This window comes from Spea bombifrons, chromosome 1 (genome assembly GCF_027358695.1).
Source record: "Spea bombifrons isolate aSpeBom1 chromosome 1, aSpeBom1.2.pri, whole genome shotgun sequence".
NCBI classification, from domain to species: Eukaryota; Metazoa; Chordata; class Amphibia; order Anura; family Pelobatidae; genus Spea; species Spea bombifrons.
Window position 1 is genome coordinate 78,028,194 of NC_071087.1, and position 19,115 is coordinate 78,047,308.

The window sequence follows — 19,115 nt, forward strand, 5'->3', positions numbered from 1 at the left end:
GGCTATTAGCTGATATCTCAGTGAGCTTGATAAATTAGAACAGCGACAATAAGCATGTATTAGTTGAAATGCTGTATATTTGAGTGCTGTCAATTTGAAAATCCCAGTCTCCTATCAAGTTGTCAAGCTGTATTCCACGGCTGTCTATATGCCTTCAAGCTGTGTCGAGATGCTACAACAGTTTATTTGTCAGATTGGTCTGGATGGTCTGTTTATAGGGTTCTGGGTCAATCTGCTTCCTCCTGATAAGTCAAGTTTGAGTCCTTTTGGTATATGATTTGCTCAACTTACTCTCCATTTTAACTTGACATGAATTGGGAGTCATATTGGTAACTTGTGAAAATGCCAGTCTTCTCGATTTTAGCCAAGTCAAATGACCTCAGCAACTCAAATTGACTGGCAACTCTATTTAGCTGAACCTTTAGTGAATAGACTCACCTTTGCATTACAACACTAGAAACTGCAAAATGATGATAACCAAACAATCTGGTGGCACTCAATCAGAGGGTGCTGTTGTATGGATTTGTGATTTGTGACATGTTTCTATAGTTTCTAAACTTTAACCAGGTATATATACATACTGTATATACACTGTATATATATATGTATATATATATATATATATATATATATATATATATATACATACATACATATATGTGTAAAAATGAGTATTGCAGTATATGTTTTTTCTTTGATTAACATTTCATAATAAATAAAATGCATACATATAGACATACATATACACACTATATAGACAAAAGTTTTAGACAATGGACATCTGCCCATTACACCAACAGGGATTTTTATGACATCGCATTCTAAATACATGAACAGTAGTATCTAGTTGTTCCCCTTATTGCAATGAAGGAGATCTCACAAATACTTTACTGGATGAATATACATGTGTGTGTGTGTGTGTGTGTGTGTGTGTGTATACACACAGTGTTAGCTTTGTGAGTTTCGTTAATGCTATTTGTACATTGTGTTAATACTGAGTGTGTGGTACTGAAAAATGCAGTGAAACAGGTACATGTTTAAACTCCCATAACAGAATGAGAAATCAGAAGCCATTGCCCCTGAACACCCCCACATACAGACAAAACAGTTGCATACCTCCCCTCCCATTCTCGTGAAGTTTCCGGACTCATGCTCTGCTCACAAGCTCATGTTTGGTTTCTGCCTAATAAAAGCGGCTCTGTGATCAGCAACATTCCTGGGTGTGCATTCCCTCAGTCAGCATCTCCTGACTATTGTCCTGCGTCTCTCCTGGTCACTCTGTGCCAACGTCCAGCAAAGTGTACACACAACGCGGTCCTTGCCACCCACTGGGCACAGGCAGAGGGGAGATGAAGATTGATGCCCTGCAGCATGGATGGGAGCAGGTAGGATTCGCCGTTTTTGTATTCTTTGACATCTCTGTCAAATACTGGGTTATGGCTCTTACTAAAAGAGTAAAGCATTTAAATACATCTAGTAGACTGTAAAACTACTGTACCTATGTTTGGCAGTTTTTATGTATGAAAAGCATGGTCATTTTGGTATTAGCGAAATCAATGGGTGTAGAAAGAGTGAGCTTGTATAATTAAAAAGCTTATAATCCTCCGTTAAGATTGTAAATGTAGTTGGAATGCTAGCATTCTATACATCTATAATAAAGGGACAGGTAAAGTGTGAAATAGCAATACATAGCAATTACGCGCATTTTGCAATTATGTATAAAAGCAAATTCTCTGTGGGTTTTTTTATTGTAAATTGTAAATTAAACCAGCTTACCACTTTGCCGCAGCGATTCTAGTGGTAGCCACTGAGAGTAATAGTTGGACTAATTTACCACGCGAATAAAGGAGAAAGAGTGTGGTGATGGTAAATTCAGTAGTATTTGGGAATGGGAAGAGATGCAGGAGAATGCGATGACCGTGCATTAATTAGCAAGGACTTAAGTGCACGGACGTAACTAGACAATTTTATCATTCCCTACAACTGCTTGTTGCCATCTATAACTTTTGGAAGGGTCTGGAGCACAGACAGGGCCAGACTGGTATTTAAATCATCCCTGGTACATACTGCCAGCAGGTGATCACACACGTACAGCCACTGCTGGATAAATGTGACCGTATATTAAACTCTTACACTGTTGCAGGAGCTGCACACTAAAATAAGGACTCTGCCCCAGGAGTGGCACACTGTACAAGTATTTGTGGTTTAGCAGGAAGGAGCAAGGTCGGAACTAGAAACCAAGGGGCCCTGGTGTGAAAATTGCCCCAGGACCCCCCCCAACTTCAACAGCTAGTCTGTGGCATCATTGCCTCCACACAACTGGTCTGTGCCTTCTTTGCCCATTGCCCCCCTTCCAACATACAACATATGTAAACACACACTCATACTCTAACACACACTCCATCTCACCCCACTTACACATCCATGCTCACACACAATTACACATTGTAGATGGGATTTTCATGTGAGCAGCAAAGGATACTGCTTCCTCACACAAAACCTTAAAGTTGTATTAAATGCAGAGTTTCTTGACTCTATGGTCACACAACCTCTGCACCCCTATTGTCATGTTATGCTTCAAAAGGCAAGTAGAACATAGGAATTTATCCATGTATCAGATAGCTGTAAGGATATTCTGAAAGTAACACAAGGCCAAGGACCAAATACTTTTTGAAACATGTAAAACAATAGATGGGCTCAATGGTTTCTATCTGCTAAAAAAGAATCTATTTTGTTATGTATTTGGTGTCCTAAAAACATATAACAATGGTAATATAGTGGCGTGAGAGGGAGGGAAAGAGCCTAGATGATTGAGGAAGTGAAAGCAATATTTCTCATGGCTGCTTGCCAAAACTGCAAGCTATCAATACTGTGGAGTCCAAGGTCGTAAGGGTCGGAATGAAGTGCCAGACACCTCAGCTAGGGAGGGGCTGGTTATACGACACGTATAAAAAAAACAAAAAAATACCTTGTCAGAGAAGGGTATGTTATCAAATATCTATTTATGAGTCACACAACTTCTGAAATTACACATACCTGTCCATCTGCAATATAAAAAATAGTGGTAATTTTTGCTTAATATTGGCGGTTGACATGTCCAGATGTCAGAATTGAAATCCTGCTTTTTGCCAAACAAGACTTCTCATCCAAATAAAACAAATGGGGCTGTTACAGCAGCGGCCTCCTGACCCCTTGTAACATACATTTAGCACACACACTGAATATAAAGCACATAGACGCACTAACAGCAGCCTACACATATACACTTACTGTAACACACACATACACACTACCTCTCACACACTTGCACTAACATATACTCACTCCATCATACCACACCTTGTCAATGATATCTCAGTCCCTCACAACTAAGTCAGTCCTACATCACACCCTAACCTTGAACTGAGTATTTCCTTATAGCTGCTTGCATGTTTGAACAGTTTCACTTTTAACTTTATGTTACGTGACCCCAGTGCTTTCCTACTTATGAGAGTTCTCTAGAAAGCATTTCAATAAACGATTATGTATAAATGACTCAAAACCTTGTTGTGTGATTTTATGTATTAGATATGAGTATAATTGAATAACGTATTTAAATGAAAATACTGTATTTTATTTACACTGAATTGTATTTAGATAGACCCCGGCGTTTATTATTATTATTATCAGAGGAGGACACTTGGGAGATTTAATATCATCAATGTATCATTAGGTGCTCATTAGTGAGATGTGGTGTGAGATGCAGCTTACTTACAAACACTATGTATTGTATAGAGCATGAGCAAGTTTCTCTTGTAAGGAAGAACTGAGCCGATCATGCATAATGCATATAGTAAATGCAGCAGAAAGGCTACATCAAATGCAAATGTTTATTACCAGGCAAGCAAAATATTACTATTAAATTCAAAGTATGCAAGATTCATTTGGAAAGCCAATCGATTTGTTTGTGAAGTGGCTTTCAATAAGCCACTTCACAAACAGGGTACAAATGGCAGTGACAGTGCTGTTTTATTTGACGTTGTAATATGTATGTTTCATCATTTTTCATTCTATTGAATGTAGCTCAGTGAAAGATTGTATAAATTCAATTCTTTCCTTCTCTTGTTCACCTTTTCTTTCATTCTTTTTTTTTTCTCTAGGACTGATAGCCACCTCCCTCTCACAGTGCCAGTTGCTGACTGATCTTTTACAGTGCTGGACTTCCAGGACGCCAGATACCCAACCCTTCATGTAGGAGTACATGGCCTGACAAGATGTTTAAATATCCTTCACCGTGGCAGGTGCTGTGCAGTGGCCTGGAGAGGAGGGAGCAGGTGAGTAGACATGTTAACCTCAGGGACTGTGTGCTGCACTTCTTTAAAATTCTTGAACACATTATTTGCACAGCAGGGAACTGCACCATATAAACATCATTCCTGGTAGTGTTGAATATCCTTCTAAAAGTAAAAGTTTGCCTTGCTCATGTTTTTTTGGTAGGAATATGTAATTGTCATTTGACATAAAAGCAGGATTTGATAAATTGTTGCCATAGAAACTAGAATAGTTTCCGAAATATTTGTGTGATTAAACCTTCATAAGAAAAGAATGCAATGACAGATCTGCTAAAATGTATTAGCTTAAATCCAAGAATGTGGAACAGCACCTTGTAATGGTATGGTCCAAAAGTGAGAATTCTATAGCATGGCAATTCCATGGCAATTATGATCATGATAGTTTACTTAATGCTCCACTGTATGTTTTTATCTAATAGACTTGTACATGGCAAGCAAAATCAAGTTTTGTTATGTTTTTGCACGTTCCAGGACATTTTTGTTCAGGAGTGACATTCAGGGCATTCCGTAAGTGGTAGGACCCTGGCACTTCCTGGACTCACCTCTTACCTACAGTAGCGCCATCTCAAGGTTAAGGAAGGACCATCAGCAACAGCAGCACTGCACCAATATATATACACATCCAGCAGCATGCTATGGAACTCAATTTCTCCAAATTGTGGACCAGTTTCATTAATTGATGCCTCAGAGTAAGAAAGGTCATATGGCAGCAGCAGCAGCAGTAGTAGGGCACTCATTTCCTTAAGGAAGGAAATTGAGCTGCAGAGACAGGTCGAGGCACATGGTAGGAACTGGCAGACATACTGAATCCCCCCTCATATTAGAACAAGAAAAAGAACACAAAAATAAACAAGAATTGGTGTAGCAGGGTAAGGATGAGTATTGAAGGACTGGGCACAAGGCAGGTCATGCCAAACACTGGCAGTCACATCCAGCCCAAGACTGACCCCTCCCTTTAAAACAAATTTGAAGAGTTGATCCCCCAAAGTAAGGAAGGGCATTGAGTCACAGGCAGGGCAAAGAGAAGGACAGGCACTGGTAGACAAACACTTCCACCTACAAGACTGACCATCCCCCTCATATTAGAAAAATTAAGAATTGATTCCCAAGAATAAGGAAGGGCATTGAAGCCAGGCACTGGCAGACAGACATATGCAGCCACACGACTGATCAGCCCCCATATTGGAATAAGTAAAAATTGATTCCCAAGAGTAAGGAAGGGCATTGAAGACAGGCACTGGCAGACAGACACACGCAAGAAATAGAATTGATCTCCAGAGTAAGAAAGGTAAGAGAGAAGCAGCAGCAGAACCATGAGCAGTAGTGCACTGGATCTTGGCAGGTAGGCACTGGAAGATAGGCACATAGAGCAGGACCAAATTTTCCCAATATAAAAATAAAAAAGGTTCCCCCAGAGTAACGAGGGAGACGGAACAGCAACACCAGAACCTCACTCACTTTAAATATTGAGTGCAAAGTGGGTACCCTAATTTGGAAAGATTGACTTTTGAGACAGACACTGGGTGTAGGGAGAGAAGTGTTCTCTAGGGGTTGAGTATGTTGCCAGAGAAAACCTTCTCGCTTTGGATACTGGCGGGTGGGGATGAAAGCAACTGCTGGGCCACTAAAGAGAGGTCCGGCCAGACAGTGGTTTTCTGGTCCAAATAACGTAGAGGGTTAGTGCTATATGTAGCAGTTGTAGCAGTTCCTCAAAGTAGTGGTCTGGCTTAAGTCCTCGGTCACATCCCAAAATAGCTTCAGGACCACCACTATTTAAATATCTTCAGGACACCCCAATGTTCTGCCCAGAGGACATGGAGTGAAGAGCCTGCTGCTGCTCCATCATGTCCAGGGTGGAGTTCCAGCGGGGGACTTTTTTGTGGCAGTTTCGTCAGGGATGGCACTTTTTATCGGTATGCCTGGAACTCTGGGTGTGCGCAAATACTCCTGATCTCACTCATGTATTGCAGACTCTTTTTCTAATACACCCACATTTACAATGCTCAGAGATGCTACCCAATCTGTTCATCCAACATATTTTTGAGGTACTTCACCGTACCTAGTAAGTGACACTCTGCGCCTACCACCAAACCTTCTTTGATTATTTACTTTTAGACCCCTCCTCTCTCCTGGGTGTGGCAGTCTTTTGCTCCCCGGACTTTGCTTACCAGTCTCTAATCTAACATATCTTGCAGACTCAGAGTACAGCAGAGGATCATGAAGCAGACGCAGCGGTGTTCCTGGCTGTTAAGGTGAGAAACTGGATAAGGAAATAGTATTGAATGGGCGATTAAAAATGTTAAGTCACTGCGGGGTTATGAGCTAGGATTAAGAGTTATACTTAGAAATGCAAATTTAAAGTATTGGAAACAGCTTCATTTTGAACTGTTAACCAATAATTTCACTCTGCAATATCTACTAAATGTAGTACTTTTGCACAAGAATTGCGCAAGTTTTGGTAGTATGTAGATGGCCCACATAGAAAGAGGACAAGGACATATAGTGAACATGCTAAAACCCATATAAGAACATTATGGGAAGAAGGTAGCGGGAACTATGGATGCAGATGCAATTATTACTTATTAACACAGCAAATGCAGAATCTGCTGCATTGTATGATGAGGTTATACATAACAAGTGGCCCATTTCAACAAACTGTAATTAAGTACATTCCACAATAAAATACTAGATAACTAAGTTATCGCCAAGGGCCCAATGAGATACTTTAGCACGGCTTCAGCAAGCAGTATAGGGTTGTTTATATTGTGTAAGCCCGCAATAAAGTGAATGAAGAGCATGTGGGCAGGGAACTGGGGGAAAGATAGGACGAAGGAGGACTTGACGTTGTGCGCACAAACGCCTTAGTGTTACAGGATATTAATCCATGTAGAAATGTAATTATTTGATAAAATATGAGTACCTGTGCTAGTTGATCAACATGCAAATTTGTATAAAGTACACGTATCTGTAGGTTAATCTGTAAATTAAACACTGCATTTTTGTCCATGTGCACTTTCTATGCAGGCATGCTTCTGTTTTCGTATGCGTACGGTCAGCATGTTTGTCTGCAAAAATGACCGGCTATGTGGTTCCTAGAATTATCTGTAACTTGGCTTATCAGCTGCACACAGACATGCTGGACCATTTTCTCTATCCTCCCTGGCTCTCCTCAAAATACTACACACATCCACTCCCAGCAGTCTCCTGCTAGACACACAGATACAGAACCCTTGCATGCTACTAACCAAGGCGTACAAGTCTACAAGAGTAATAAATGCTAACCAAAGATACATTGGAGACTTTCAGTATTGCATGGATATCAGACATCTCATTAACTAGAAACAAAAGTGTCATGTCACATTGTAATTTCCGCTTTGCTTGTCCATAATCTAACTAATGTATTTTGTATATTCTTGTAACTGCATTTACATACATATGCAGAGCTGGATTGTTCTTTGTTATGCAGACTACAGTAGATATATAAATAAAAAATGCAAAAGATTATATATCCAATGATAAGCAAATTGTGTGCAGTACAACACGTTACGTTGTCTAAACTGATTACACTCTCAACCAACCCAAAAAGGATTTTGCACTTTTGCTCTTTTTGATATATCGTAAATAGTTTTAGATACATGGATATATATCTATGTATATAAAACTATATATATATATAGTGATGTCAGAAAAGGGCCAATTGGCTGATATAGTATGTCCTTTTAATCACTTTTTACTTAGTTATAGTAATTGTTTAGTATAGCGTAATACACATCCCTGTTTATTCCATACCCTTTCTGTAAGGTACAACTTTCTCACATAACCCTTCACTCTTCTGCCTTCTAACAATAAATGATGCCCTATAGCTCCGGCACTCCGCTTTTTATTAAACGTGCTTCTCTCTTAGACCTTATTTAATGCATTAAAATAGTCTGATGTTTCTATCATGTCCCCCATCTCCCTTTGTTCTCCCAGGTCGTCCATTTCAGTTTTTCTAAGTCTTTCCTAGTATGTTTCTTTATTAAAAAAAATAGAACAATTACATTTGTTCCAGAGGTTAATTACATCCTTTTTTGTACAATGTTTCTATATGCAGTATGACTCATTGTCTTAACAATTTTAAATCAAATTTTAAAGCAAATACTAGTTTTCATCACTGCAAAATTAAATAGTAGTACATTTTCCTGGGCCTTCCCAAAAGACACGAGTACAGAGACGTCTACTTCATGTAGGGGTCTTACCTTGGGATAGTCTTGCTTTGCCACCCATAATGGTTTAAAGGTGGTAGAGCTTCTGTTTTAAAAGTATGGATCTAATGAGGAGAAAAAACAAAACATATTTTCTTGGCAGAGGTGATCCCTACTAGTGCACAGATAATTTACACTGGTTGATTAGCCTAGGCATGCCTTTAGTCCTCAATACTGCAGTATTTGAAGTTTTTTTGGCGATAGTTGACCACAGTGCTGTGTATGACACATGTGTATGAGTCAATGGTTTAATTTGTGTTGAGTGGAAATACAGTATATAATCCTATAGATCATATATGTCTACCAATAAATCCAAGTCATACTGAAATACAGTATATAATCCTATAGATCATATATTTCTACCAATTAATCCAAGTCATTCATTCACCTGGACCCTCTTTGCTCCCTCAATTATTCTGCAGCACAGTAGCAATGCTTTTCTCTAACAAGATGCCACCAGGTCTTGGCAAACAAATCTCAGGATTGAAGTAGCCTTAAAAATGCTCTTTAAGATATTTTATAGCAAAGTCTATGGATGCACCTTCTAAATTCAGCCATTCGTCAATCGGTGTACTATGGTCTCTTACAGAAAATCATAACCTGATGGTTTGCATTGACAGAACAATATGAAAACATAAGGTGTTATATGATTCATAATGTATTAATTTCACCCTCATCTAAAATATCGTATTTACAAAATGAGAGAGTTTTACCTCTTCCTGGACAAAATTATCACAGGAATTTTTTGTTGGCATAATTCGGTATATCTTGGGAAGATCAAGTTGAATAGTCTTAATATCTTTTAGTCAAACTTACTGTGTAACTATATAATTGCATATAGAAACTTTGACCACAGTGGTAAAGCATTTATAGCACAAGAATTTATATTACTTTCTAGTAGGAGTTCAGGAATTTGTAGCAACACCTTTGTTGCCAGCAACATTGCTATACAGTGCATGAAACTGTCAATAATTTCATTCACTAAAGAGTGAGTTATCAGGAGATTTGCAGTTCCATCCCCCTGACTTCGTTTACATTATGAAGGTCCAACCCAAGAATAATAACGGTGATCCAAGAATAGCTCAGTAAGAATAAATCAGGAAGAATTCATAAACATACACTGAATTAACTATGCATTATGCAGGGCCAGCTATGCTATTATTTGAATGTTGAGGTGAAATCAAAACTCTTCAAGAAACTTTTGTGTTTGTGAATATATAATATTGTGAGCTGTGCTAAGAGATTTGTAGCTTTCAAAGGTTCCTATGATGCTTCCATGAATTTTATTGGAAGACACTGACTTTGACTCATTTTTATTCTCTCGTTCTCTGACTATTTTATTTTTTCTGCATTAGATTCCAGTGAATGAAGGGGAAAGTCAGAGTGTAGATGAGTCAAGCCTGTCTCAATTAATAGCACAAGATGCTACACCTGAGCAATGTGTGAATGGCTCACAAAAACATCATAGCACAACCAAACAGCAGATTATTGGTTCACCAAAGCAACAGGAGAAAGAAAAGCATGAGAAGCTGAACTCACCTGACTTAGAAGTATGTGGCACCCCTGACACACGTAAATGGAATGAGATTGATTTATGTGTGACAGGCACAAACAAAGTTCCAGAGACATCTGAGGTGACAAGCTATACACAAAATAACAGTATCAAAGAAACATCAGCCAGTGGGCAACAAATAGTGTCAGACATGGACAGGGTGACAAGGAACCTCATTTTTTCCCTGTCCTCTTCAGGAAGTTTAGATTTTATCAATAAAGAGTCAGAGATGGAGACTAATTCTACCTCTGAACACAGCCAAAGTGAAGAAAGGATGGGATACAGTGATGTATGGGTCCCACCTCCAGATCGTGAGAGGAGACTTAGGATATTGAAAGAAGACAACCATTTTGGTGTAAGAGCTTATCTCCCTGACACCAGTCCCAGCAAGTTATTTGAAGATGGCGAAGACGATAGCGCCCAAGTAAACTTGCTTAAGTTTACACCAGAGAAGGCATGGGAGCTTGAGAAACAGAGAAGAGATTTAATAAAGGAACAGGGGCAAAGGAAAAGTTTGAGCACAGGGGAGATTAATATTTCTCAAGATGGAATGGATTCATCAGCTTCAGACATTGGACTTAATGAGTTTGATAGTGACCCTACAGAAATGCATGTGAACACAGAGCAAATAAACTTTGAATCTGCCAGACAGCAATTTCTTATTTTAGAGAAGAAACAAAACAGTGTCCCAATTAGTCCAAGGCTTCAATCAAAACCTTCCTATGCTAGTTCTCAATCTCTTTATGAAAGCGATTTCAATCCAAAATTATACGGGATGGGAAACTCAGTTGGGACATCGAATGAAGCGAGAACATATCAGACTGAGACTCCTGCAAATCAAGAAATAACTGGCAGAATCAGAAGTGTGGGTCAACTTCGGAAGCAGTTCCTCTGGCAAGGGTATGTAGATGAGGGAGACAGCGTAGTAGTAGAGAAATCACAAGAAGTGCCTGGACAAACACAATTGCAGGAAACAGAACAATTAGCTGAGCACATCCCCCACCCCAGTAACGAGACACCCATTGAAAGGGAGATTCGACTGGCCCTTGAAAGAGAAGAAAGTCTGAGGAAGGAAAGAGGTATTCAGAGTACGGTAGCAACCAAAGAGATGGTTGAAATACTCAAAAATCCAGTGATTTCACAACCATCTGAAACACAAAATGAGAAAAAGAGCAAGGAGCGGTATCGTTCCTCTTTTTTCCTCCAGAGGGAGATTGAAAAGGAAGCCCAAAGGGAAGCTGACCTAAAAGGTGAGGGGAAGGTACCAGGACTCTATGATAAAGGCAGCGTGCAACAAATAGATGAACGCAGAAAGCTTTTTGAGCAACCAGATGAGATTCCTGTTCAACCACAGCAAGGTGTCACAAAAATAGATTCTAGGGTTATGGATGCCCAGGGCACAAGAGAGAACTTAACTGTTATGGATTCCCCCCAGCCCTACAACACAAGAACTGTTTTACAACCATCTACACTGAACACATTCAGACACAGGAGGCAGAGTGTAGATGAAATTCTTGATCACAACATACCAGTAAAGGAAGCCACAGTAGAAATCCCCATTTTAAATAGGGAGAATTTCCATGTTAAACCATGGACAGCCCGTCTACGTATCAGAGGGGACGAGATGGTGGAGGAGGGTGAGAAATGGACTGAGATAACGTCCAAAAACCCAAGTCCTGGGGAAATGTATAGTATCACCAGACTGAGGCCATCTACATCAAATGTGATTGAGCAAGAAATCCAGCAGATGTTAGAGAGGGATCGTGAGTTACAAGAGCAAAGGCGGAAAACTGAAGTACACCATGTTACCACATTCACAGATAGTCAGCCTACTACGCCATTGAATGGGTACAAACAGTATACGAAAACGTCGTTAAATTCAGGTATGCAGTCCTTTTTTACGTTGATTTTTAGATGAAATGAATCAATGTATGGATACATATAACTGATGGATTTATAGGGGTTCTCTGACCTAGACGGGACCTGTGCCAGATTAAGAACAGAGCAAAAATTTAATTTGCTCCAGGACCCTGGTGGCAAGGGGCCGTCATTTACTATTAACCTTCTGCAATGTTATTTATACATTTGCCTGCATTGCACAGCAGGAACACAATTGTTGCATGGTTTCCTCTTCTGCAGTAGGGGTAGTTGCAGAGACACAAGCTCAATTTCTGTCGTATGATCAGTGATTACAGAGGGAGCTTCTCGCTCCATGACCCAGGGCAGCCTCCTGGACCTACCTAGAGGAAGGTCTCTACCCCCTATTTGAAATATTCAGATGGTTATCAACACCCCATGAAAATATTTCAACCACTTTGTTAATATACCATGCTTTTTGGTGTTTCGGGGGTGGAGAATGAAAAAAGGAAATTAATTGATATGCTATTGCTACTTTTCGCAAAACCTGGCATCCATAAGGTAAAATAGTACTTTACCAAGGATCTCCAGAACAATTCCACTTATTAAAAAAAGAGAGATTCATATATTATGAAGTTCTGCATTTTTTTAGGTGATTCAAGTCCATGGTCTCCTGCCCCACAGAGAGGAAGTTCCTCCAGTAGAAATCCTTCTTATTCAGTCACCCCTATTCAAATGTTTCGACCAAGAAGATACCCCAGATTTGTTGTTTCTGAGTCAGATTCAGCTGGACCCAAGGGACATGGGGACAATTTCTGGGTAAGTTCTCATTAACTGTACGACTTTCAGGGCAATTTTGTGGGGTATCTCTGTTTAAAGCAGATCTGATTTTCTCCAAAACTGTATACTAATTAAACTAAATTTAATATTGGTCACATATTAAAATAAGCAATATATACCTATTGCATGATTATTCATCCCCATTGAGTTACCCGTCCCCTATTGTTCAATTGCTTATTGCTGTTGGTTGTTTTATACTACCTTTATATTATGAGAAAAAAACAGAACAGAAAATTAATTGTATAATACTGACAATATCATGTTGAAATACATTTTACAGGAGGTGTGTTTGGGGGGATTCCATATTAATGCCCATTATTTTGAAAAGGGATGTCCAACAAGCTCATATAGGTGTAACGGTCAGATATCCACATACTTTTGGTCATATAGTGTATACCCAATATTTGTTGATGTTGATGAAAGCCAGGTTTGGCAGAAGTTGGATCTGCCTGTGCGAGGAAGGAGGACATCACGTTGGTTACCCTCCTGTTTTTTCTTTGCTTGGAGATACCATTCTTGCGTTACGGAAGAGGTGGTTCTACAGACATATGTGAATGGTCATGCTCAGTAGGCTTTTGTCAGTGGTAACCTTACAATGTGTTTGCTCTTTGGTTGCTGGTCATACCAAGTCTGGCTGGATGTTAAAGCACTTGCTTTTCCCTTTTTCTCAACCTACTAGCTCCATTTTGCAGCTCACTTAATTAATACATCCTTCTTCTGTTGCAGTATGCCGGTATTGACCCAAGTGATGATGTCAACACAGAGGTAAGAAAACAGCAAGTTTATTTGTTATCCATAAATAATGCATGCGCATCTGTTGTGAGCAGAAAGCAAGATTAAAATATGGTTCAACTGTAATTTTGTATCTGCCACAACAGAACTGACACAAATACTCATTCATACTAGAATTCTTCTTTAATAATAAACAAGTACATCTCTTCTAGTATGCATGTTCTATAGATGCACAATGGCATAGAGAAATATTGTCTCTCAATTATAAAACCTTATCTCACGTTAAGTCATGCTTATGACAGCACTTTAAAATCATGCCTTCTAAATTCACATATAGGAATAGGTAAGAAACAATTCGTTGTTTATGACTGGTCTAGAAGCTATTCAATGTACTATGGCATAGTGTATCAGTACATATAATCTTTTCCTGTGAGTGGTATGACAATTATCTACACTACATGCTTTTTTATATTTTAAATTCAATTTACCACACATGCCATGTACACAGTAATCTGCCGATATGACAAGAATGGATATACAAGTCTCTCATTTTAATAACATACTACTTACTTAGTGAGATTTAGCAAAGTATTTTTTTTACTATGAGTAGGAGCAGCATTACTCCGCTCATTAATGTTTAACCCATAAGTAAAATAGTTTAGACAATAACATTTTATTGTCTCTGGGTTAGGCATTCCGGTTAGCAAAACGTCCTAATCCAAAACCTACTTGGTTAAAGGTTATGGGCGTGGCATTATCAGTGACAGAAACTGCAGACAAGACAACACTATTACTTTATTTTGTTGTGTAATTTAATTTACATAATTCAGAGCTCTAATATAAGGGTATGGACTTTAAACATTGTATGAATTAAACAATAAAAGTTTTACAAGGCTTGAAAGATAGCTGGAAGAATAATAAATTATCCAACATAATCAAACATTACAAGAATAAAGCCTAATCAGGACAACAATAGTTGAAATGTCCTTCAAGTCAAGGAGACTTTAGTTGTGATATCTGCATAATGTTTCTGTTGGAAATAAACAAAAAACACTGACATTCCTGATGCTATCTTTCAGATTGTGGAGTCTACAAGGGTGAATCGACACAAGAGCAGAATGGCGTTGCGTTGGGAGGCAGGAATCTACACCAATGAGCCAAGTGATTAGTTCCAGGGTATCCAGTGCAGCTTTAGCCTTTTGTGCAATTACGTCGGGGTTTATTTTTTACGATTTGCCTACTTAATTCATTGTCTAGCCAAGGGACTGATGTGATTACGAACTATAGTTTCAATTGCAAATCTTCATTGCCAGTAAACCTATGTCTACATTGTCTGTTTTATATAAGCTTATGTGTGACTCCATCAAATGTGTGATTTAGAAAAGGAGAGACTACTTTCTGGGAAGATAGGGCTGCTTTTGAAAGATTAAGACTATTTTTATATGTGTTTAATTAGGTGAAGTACCTTTTTTGGTGAGTGAGATTTTTAATTTCTCTCAAATGTTGAGACTGCCTTGTAATTAATTATTTAATTATTAAAGCCTTTTAATTTAAGCAATTACTAACCAAAGTTATTTTGTGATGTATGAAATGAATTGTGAACCTGGCTACTGTCTCTATATCCTTACTGAGTTATATGCCAACATGTATTGAGGTGATACATTTGAGGTGATACATTTCACCTCACTCACAAAACTATGCACTATCATACCAACCTCATACAGTCGTATTGCTTTATGTGTGATGAAGAATGTCTCTGGGTTGGGCCCTTCAAATGATTCATCTCATCTTTATTATGCTCACAGATCTAAATGTTGACACCACTTCTTAGACAGGAGGTCAGTGCTACTCCTCTCATGGTCATCCATTGATACTGGATTACACACATCATCTTGAGATATGGGGGGATAACTACTACAGCAAACATGCACAATTTACCTGATATTTTGGGAGGGAGGTATTTATTCAAGTTCCTAAAACTGTCTCATAGTTACTAGTTAAAAGAGAGGCTTGGGTACTTATTAAGCAATGAGGCTTTTATTTGTTTTTCTTTATAACATTTTTGTCATTGTATGATGGTTAATGAATTAAATATTTTATTAGATGCAATACATGCTCCACTGGTATCAATGGGCTATAAAGGTTTGGAAGTGCAATGGATTCATGTCTGGCGTGTATCAAGAGTGAAGCTGGCTTCACTTCACACTTAGAGTTTCTCCTAACCTCTGTACTCCTGGGTACTTGGATTTCAATAAATGAGAACAAAAAATCAAGATGTGGCCTTTTTATTGTAACCTTTCATATTCAACAGTATATCACTATGGTTGGACTTTGGTTGGACCCTGCGCAATGCATCTTGGAAAGGAAAACCAAGTTAGTTGGTAAATGGGAATAAATAAAACAAGTTTCAAATCACAGATGAGGTCCAGTCCAGTCAATACAAGGTGCTAGAATAGAAACGTAAAGTTACTATGAAACACCCTTCTGCGTTGATTTTTGGGACAAGTTATTTGTTGGTTACCCGTTATTTGGGTGCAGTTTCCCATACAGTGTAGTGTATAGCTTTCTTATGAGTGCAAATTAAGTGAATCAGTCACTGAGCAATGTGCATTGCAATATGCTAGGTCAGTGATTGCATATGCTAGGTCAGTGATACTTTCCCCGGCTGTCAGAGATCAGAGTTCCCCGCACCGGTGCGGGGAACTCTGATCTCTGACAGTCGGGGAAGGTCTATGCGACGGATGCAGACAACCCCCGCTGCTAGCCACACCTCCTTCCGGCTGCAGCGGACGTTGTCTACGCGGATCGCGTAGACGTCAACCCGCTGCCCCGGCAACAGCAGGAAGCACCGGTAAGTGTGTGTATGATGGGGGGGGGTTGGGTGAGACAGGAGGATCCAGGTCCCCTGCAGCAGTGCGGGGGATCTGGATCTTAGTCTCCTAATCAGACCTCTATTTGAGGTCTGATTAGAAGACGACCCCGATTAGAAGACGAGGGGTATTTTTCAGAGCATTTGCTCTGAAAAAAACCTCGTCTTATAATCGAGCAAATACGGTATATATATCGGCGGCAGGGGCTAATATTAATATATATAATAAATATTATATTAAAGAAACTGCCAGTTCAGCTGTTATTTTGAAATCATATTTCAATCTCAAGTGATAAGTAGTTATTATGATAGTTAAAAATGCATGTCTAACGCATATATGTGATGGGGCCATCACATAAATCAATAATAAAGGGAGGGGCTCGCTGGGGGCATTAATACAAATAGTGCTGGCTGGAGGAGATCATACAAGGGTGTGGGGGCACCACATAAATCTATACTAAAAAGGGGGCTGGCTGAGGCATCAATACACAAGGGGCAAACACACTAAGAGAGGTATCAACAACAATGCAGTGTGGAAATTCCATCCTGGTGTAGATGTCTGTGTTATAGATTGTGTCCTGCTGTTTGTGTATTTTGGTTATCAGTGTAGCAGAGCCTGTCCTGGTGTGTGTGTGTGTTTGGGTGTCGGTATGGCAGAGCCTGTCCTGGGGTGTGTGTTTGGGTGTCGGTGTGGCAGAGCCCGTCCTGGTTTGGGTGTCGGTGTGACAGAGCCTGTCCTGGTGTGTGTGTTTGGTAGTTGGTGTGGCAGAGCCTGTCCTGGTGTGTGTGTTTGGGTGTCAGTATGGTAGAGCCTGTCCTGGTGTGTGTGTCTGGGTGTCATTGTGGCAGAGCCTGTCTTGGTGTGTGTCTAGGTGGCGGTATGGCAGAGCCTGTCCTGGTGTGTGTTTGGTCATCTGTTTCCTGGCACTTAATTTACAGTAAGAACTATTTAATTTTTACTTATCCAGAGATAAAACGCCCTCCTGAATTTGTAGTGACTTCAGGGGACAAAACGTTCAAGGCCCAGAAATCATTTAGTGGAATTAAGGTATTGTGTTATTTACTGGGAAAAGAAAAAATGTTGGTGCGCTAAGCTAGTCTCAGGCTCAAATAATACAAATGTATAATATGAGGCCTACCAAACAGTGTGAGCATGCTGCAAATACAGTGTGTTGGCTGTACAATGTATACAAAAAACAAAATACTGCCTGCGCTTCTCACCCTAATAAAGTTGGCAACAAATATAAAAACATAATATAAATGAGAGGTTTTGGTTATATGAATTGGCCAAAGCATAATTAAGCTCACCCGCCACGTCAAGGCACACTCTCAATAGGGTGGGAACCTACTCTCACCTCCTACATAGTGGGCACACAAAGCAGTTTATACTGCTACCAAAACCAGATTAATGTGTTGGGGGAGGTGCAATTAAACCTCCTCCCATTTAACCCCTGAACAGCAAGCTGCAACCAGACTGATGAGGAGCCAACAACCTCAAATATGTGCAAACAGGGAAAAGAAAAAATCTTGGTGCGCTAAGCTAGTCTCAGGCTCGAATAATACAAATGTATAATATGAGGCCTACCAAACAGTGTGAGCATGCTGCAAATACAGTGTGTTGGCTGTACAATGTATACAAAAAACAAAATACTGCCTGCGCTTCTCACCCTAATAAAGTTGGCAACAAATATATAAACATAATATAAATGAGAGGTTTTGGTTATATGAATTGGCCAAAGCATAATTAAGCTCACCCGCCACGTCAAGGCACACTCTCAATAGGGTGGGAACCTACTCTCACCTCCTACATAGTGGGCACACAAAGCAGTACATTGTGTTATTTACTCTATTATTTATTTCAAGGATTAGTCACACTAAATTGTGGCTTCAGGCTTCCCATGTTGAAGTGTTATGTTAGTCCAATAACAAAAGCACATTATTTTTGGGAATATTATATATATATATATATATATATATATATGTGTGTGTGTGTGTGTTTTTTCCAGTGGTATGATTTAATGGTGGAAATTATTAATGCCCCCCCAGTTTTGACAGTGGTATCTTATGTGCCCCCCCTATATATTGTTTCTAGAGTCGCCACTGGGCGGATGGGCTAGCCATACATAGGGACAGGTCTAGCCCCAGTTAAACTTTGAAAGGCTAAAGAGAGCATGTCATTTATCTGGAGCCCAGAAGAGGGAGCCAAAAACCCAGAAAATCAGATGAAAATCAGCAAGTTTTCTACTCTACTTCACATCCATTCATGTTTGATAAGGCTAATTTGGGGCAAAAAATTGTCTCTTCAAGTTTTATTAAAAAATAAATATATCTTAATAAACATAAGTACAAGGCAAACTGCAGCCAGTATGTGGCCATAAAATACATACATCATCATGTTTTAATCAACGTTTTACTCCTTGGTGTTTTTTCTGGATGTTACTGGGACACATTTCTGGTATGTTACTACTTGAATATGCGTTTAGAGATTGTAGATAAGACATCACTTAGTTCCATTTGTGTGATAGAATTTTTAAATACATCCATGTTTACCTTTCACAAACTGAACATGAGCTGTAGTGCCTATAGAAATATTGTTACTTATAATGGATTGTGAGTGATTGCCAAAATCAAATTCTTCTCCACTAATGTAGGCTATCCTACATCTAATCTCTCGGAATACACATTAAAAC

The 19,115-nt window shown here is 39.3% G+C and overlaps 1 protein-coding gene across 1 annotated transcript; it reads left to right on the forward strand.

Moving 5' to 3' along the window:
• Positions 1 to 1,064: 1,064 nt before the first annotated feature.
• On the forward strand, positions 1,065 to 15,110 carry MISP (mitotic spindle positioning). The gene is made up of 7 exons (XM_053464452.1): positions 1,065 to 1,385; positions 4,140 to 4,313; positions 6,527 to 6,583; positions 9,931 to 12,010; positions 12,637 to 12,803; positions 13,551 to 13,589; positions 14,636 to 15,110. The coding sequence occupies exons 2-7, from the start codon at positions 4,254 to 4,256 to the stop codon at positions 14,723 to 14,725; spliced, it is 2,493 nt and encodes an 830-aa protein (XP_053320427.1). The 5' UTR covers positions 1,065 to 1,385; positions 4,140 to 4,253; the 3' UTR covers positions 14,726 to 15,110.
• The last annotated feature ends 4,005 nt before the right edge of the window (positions 15,111 to 19,115 follow it).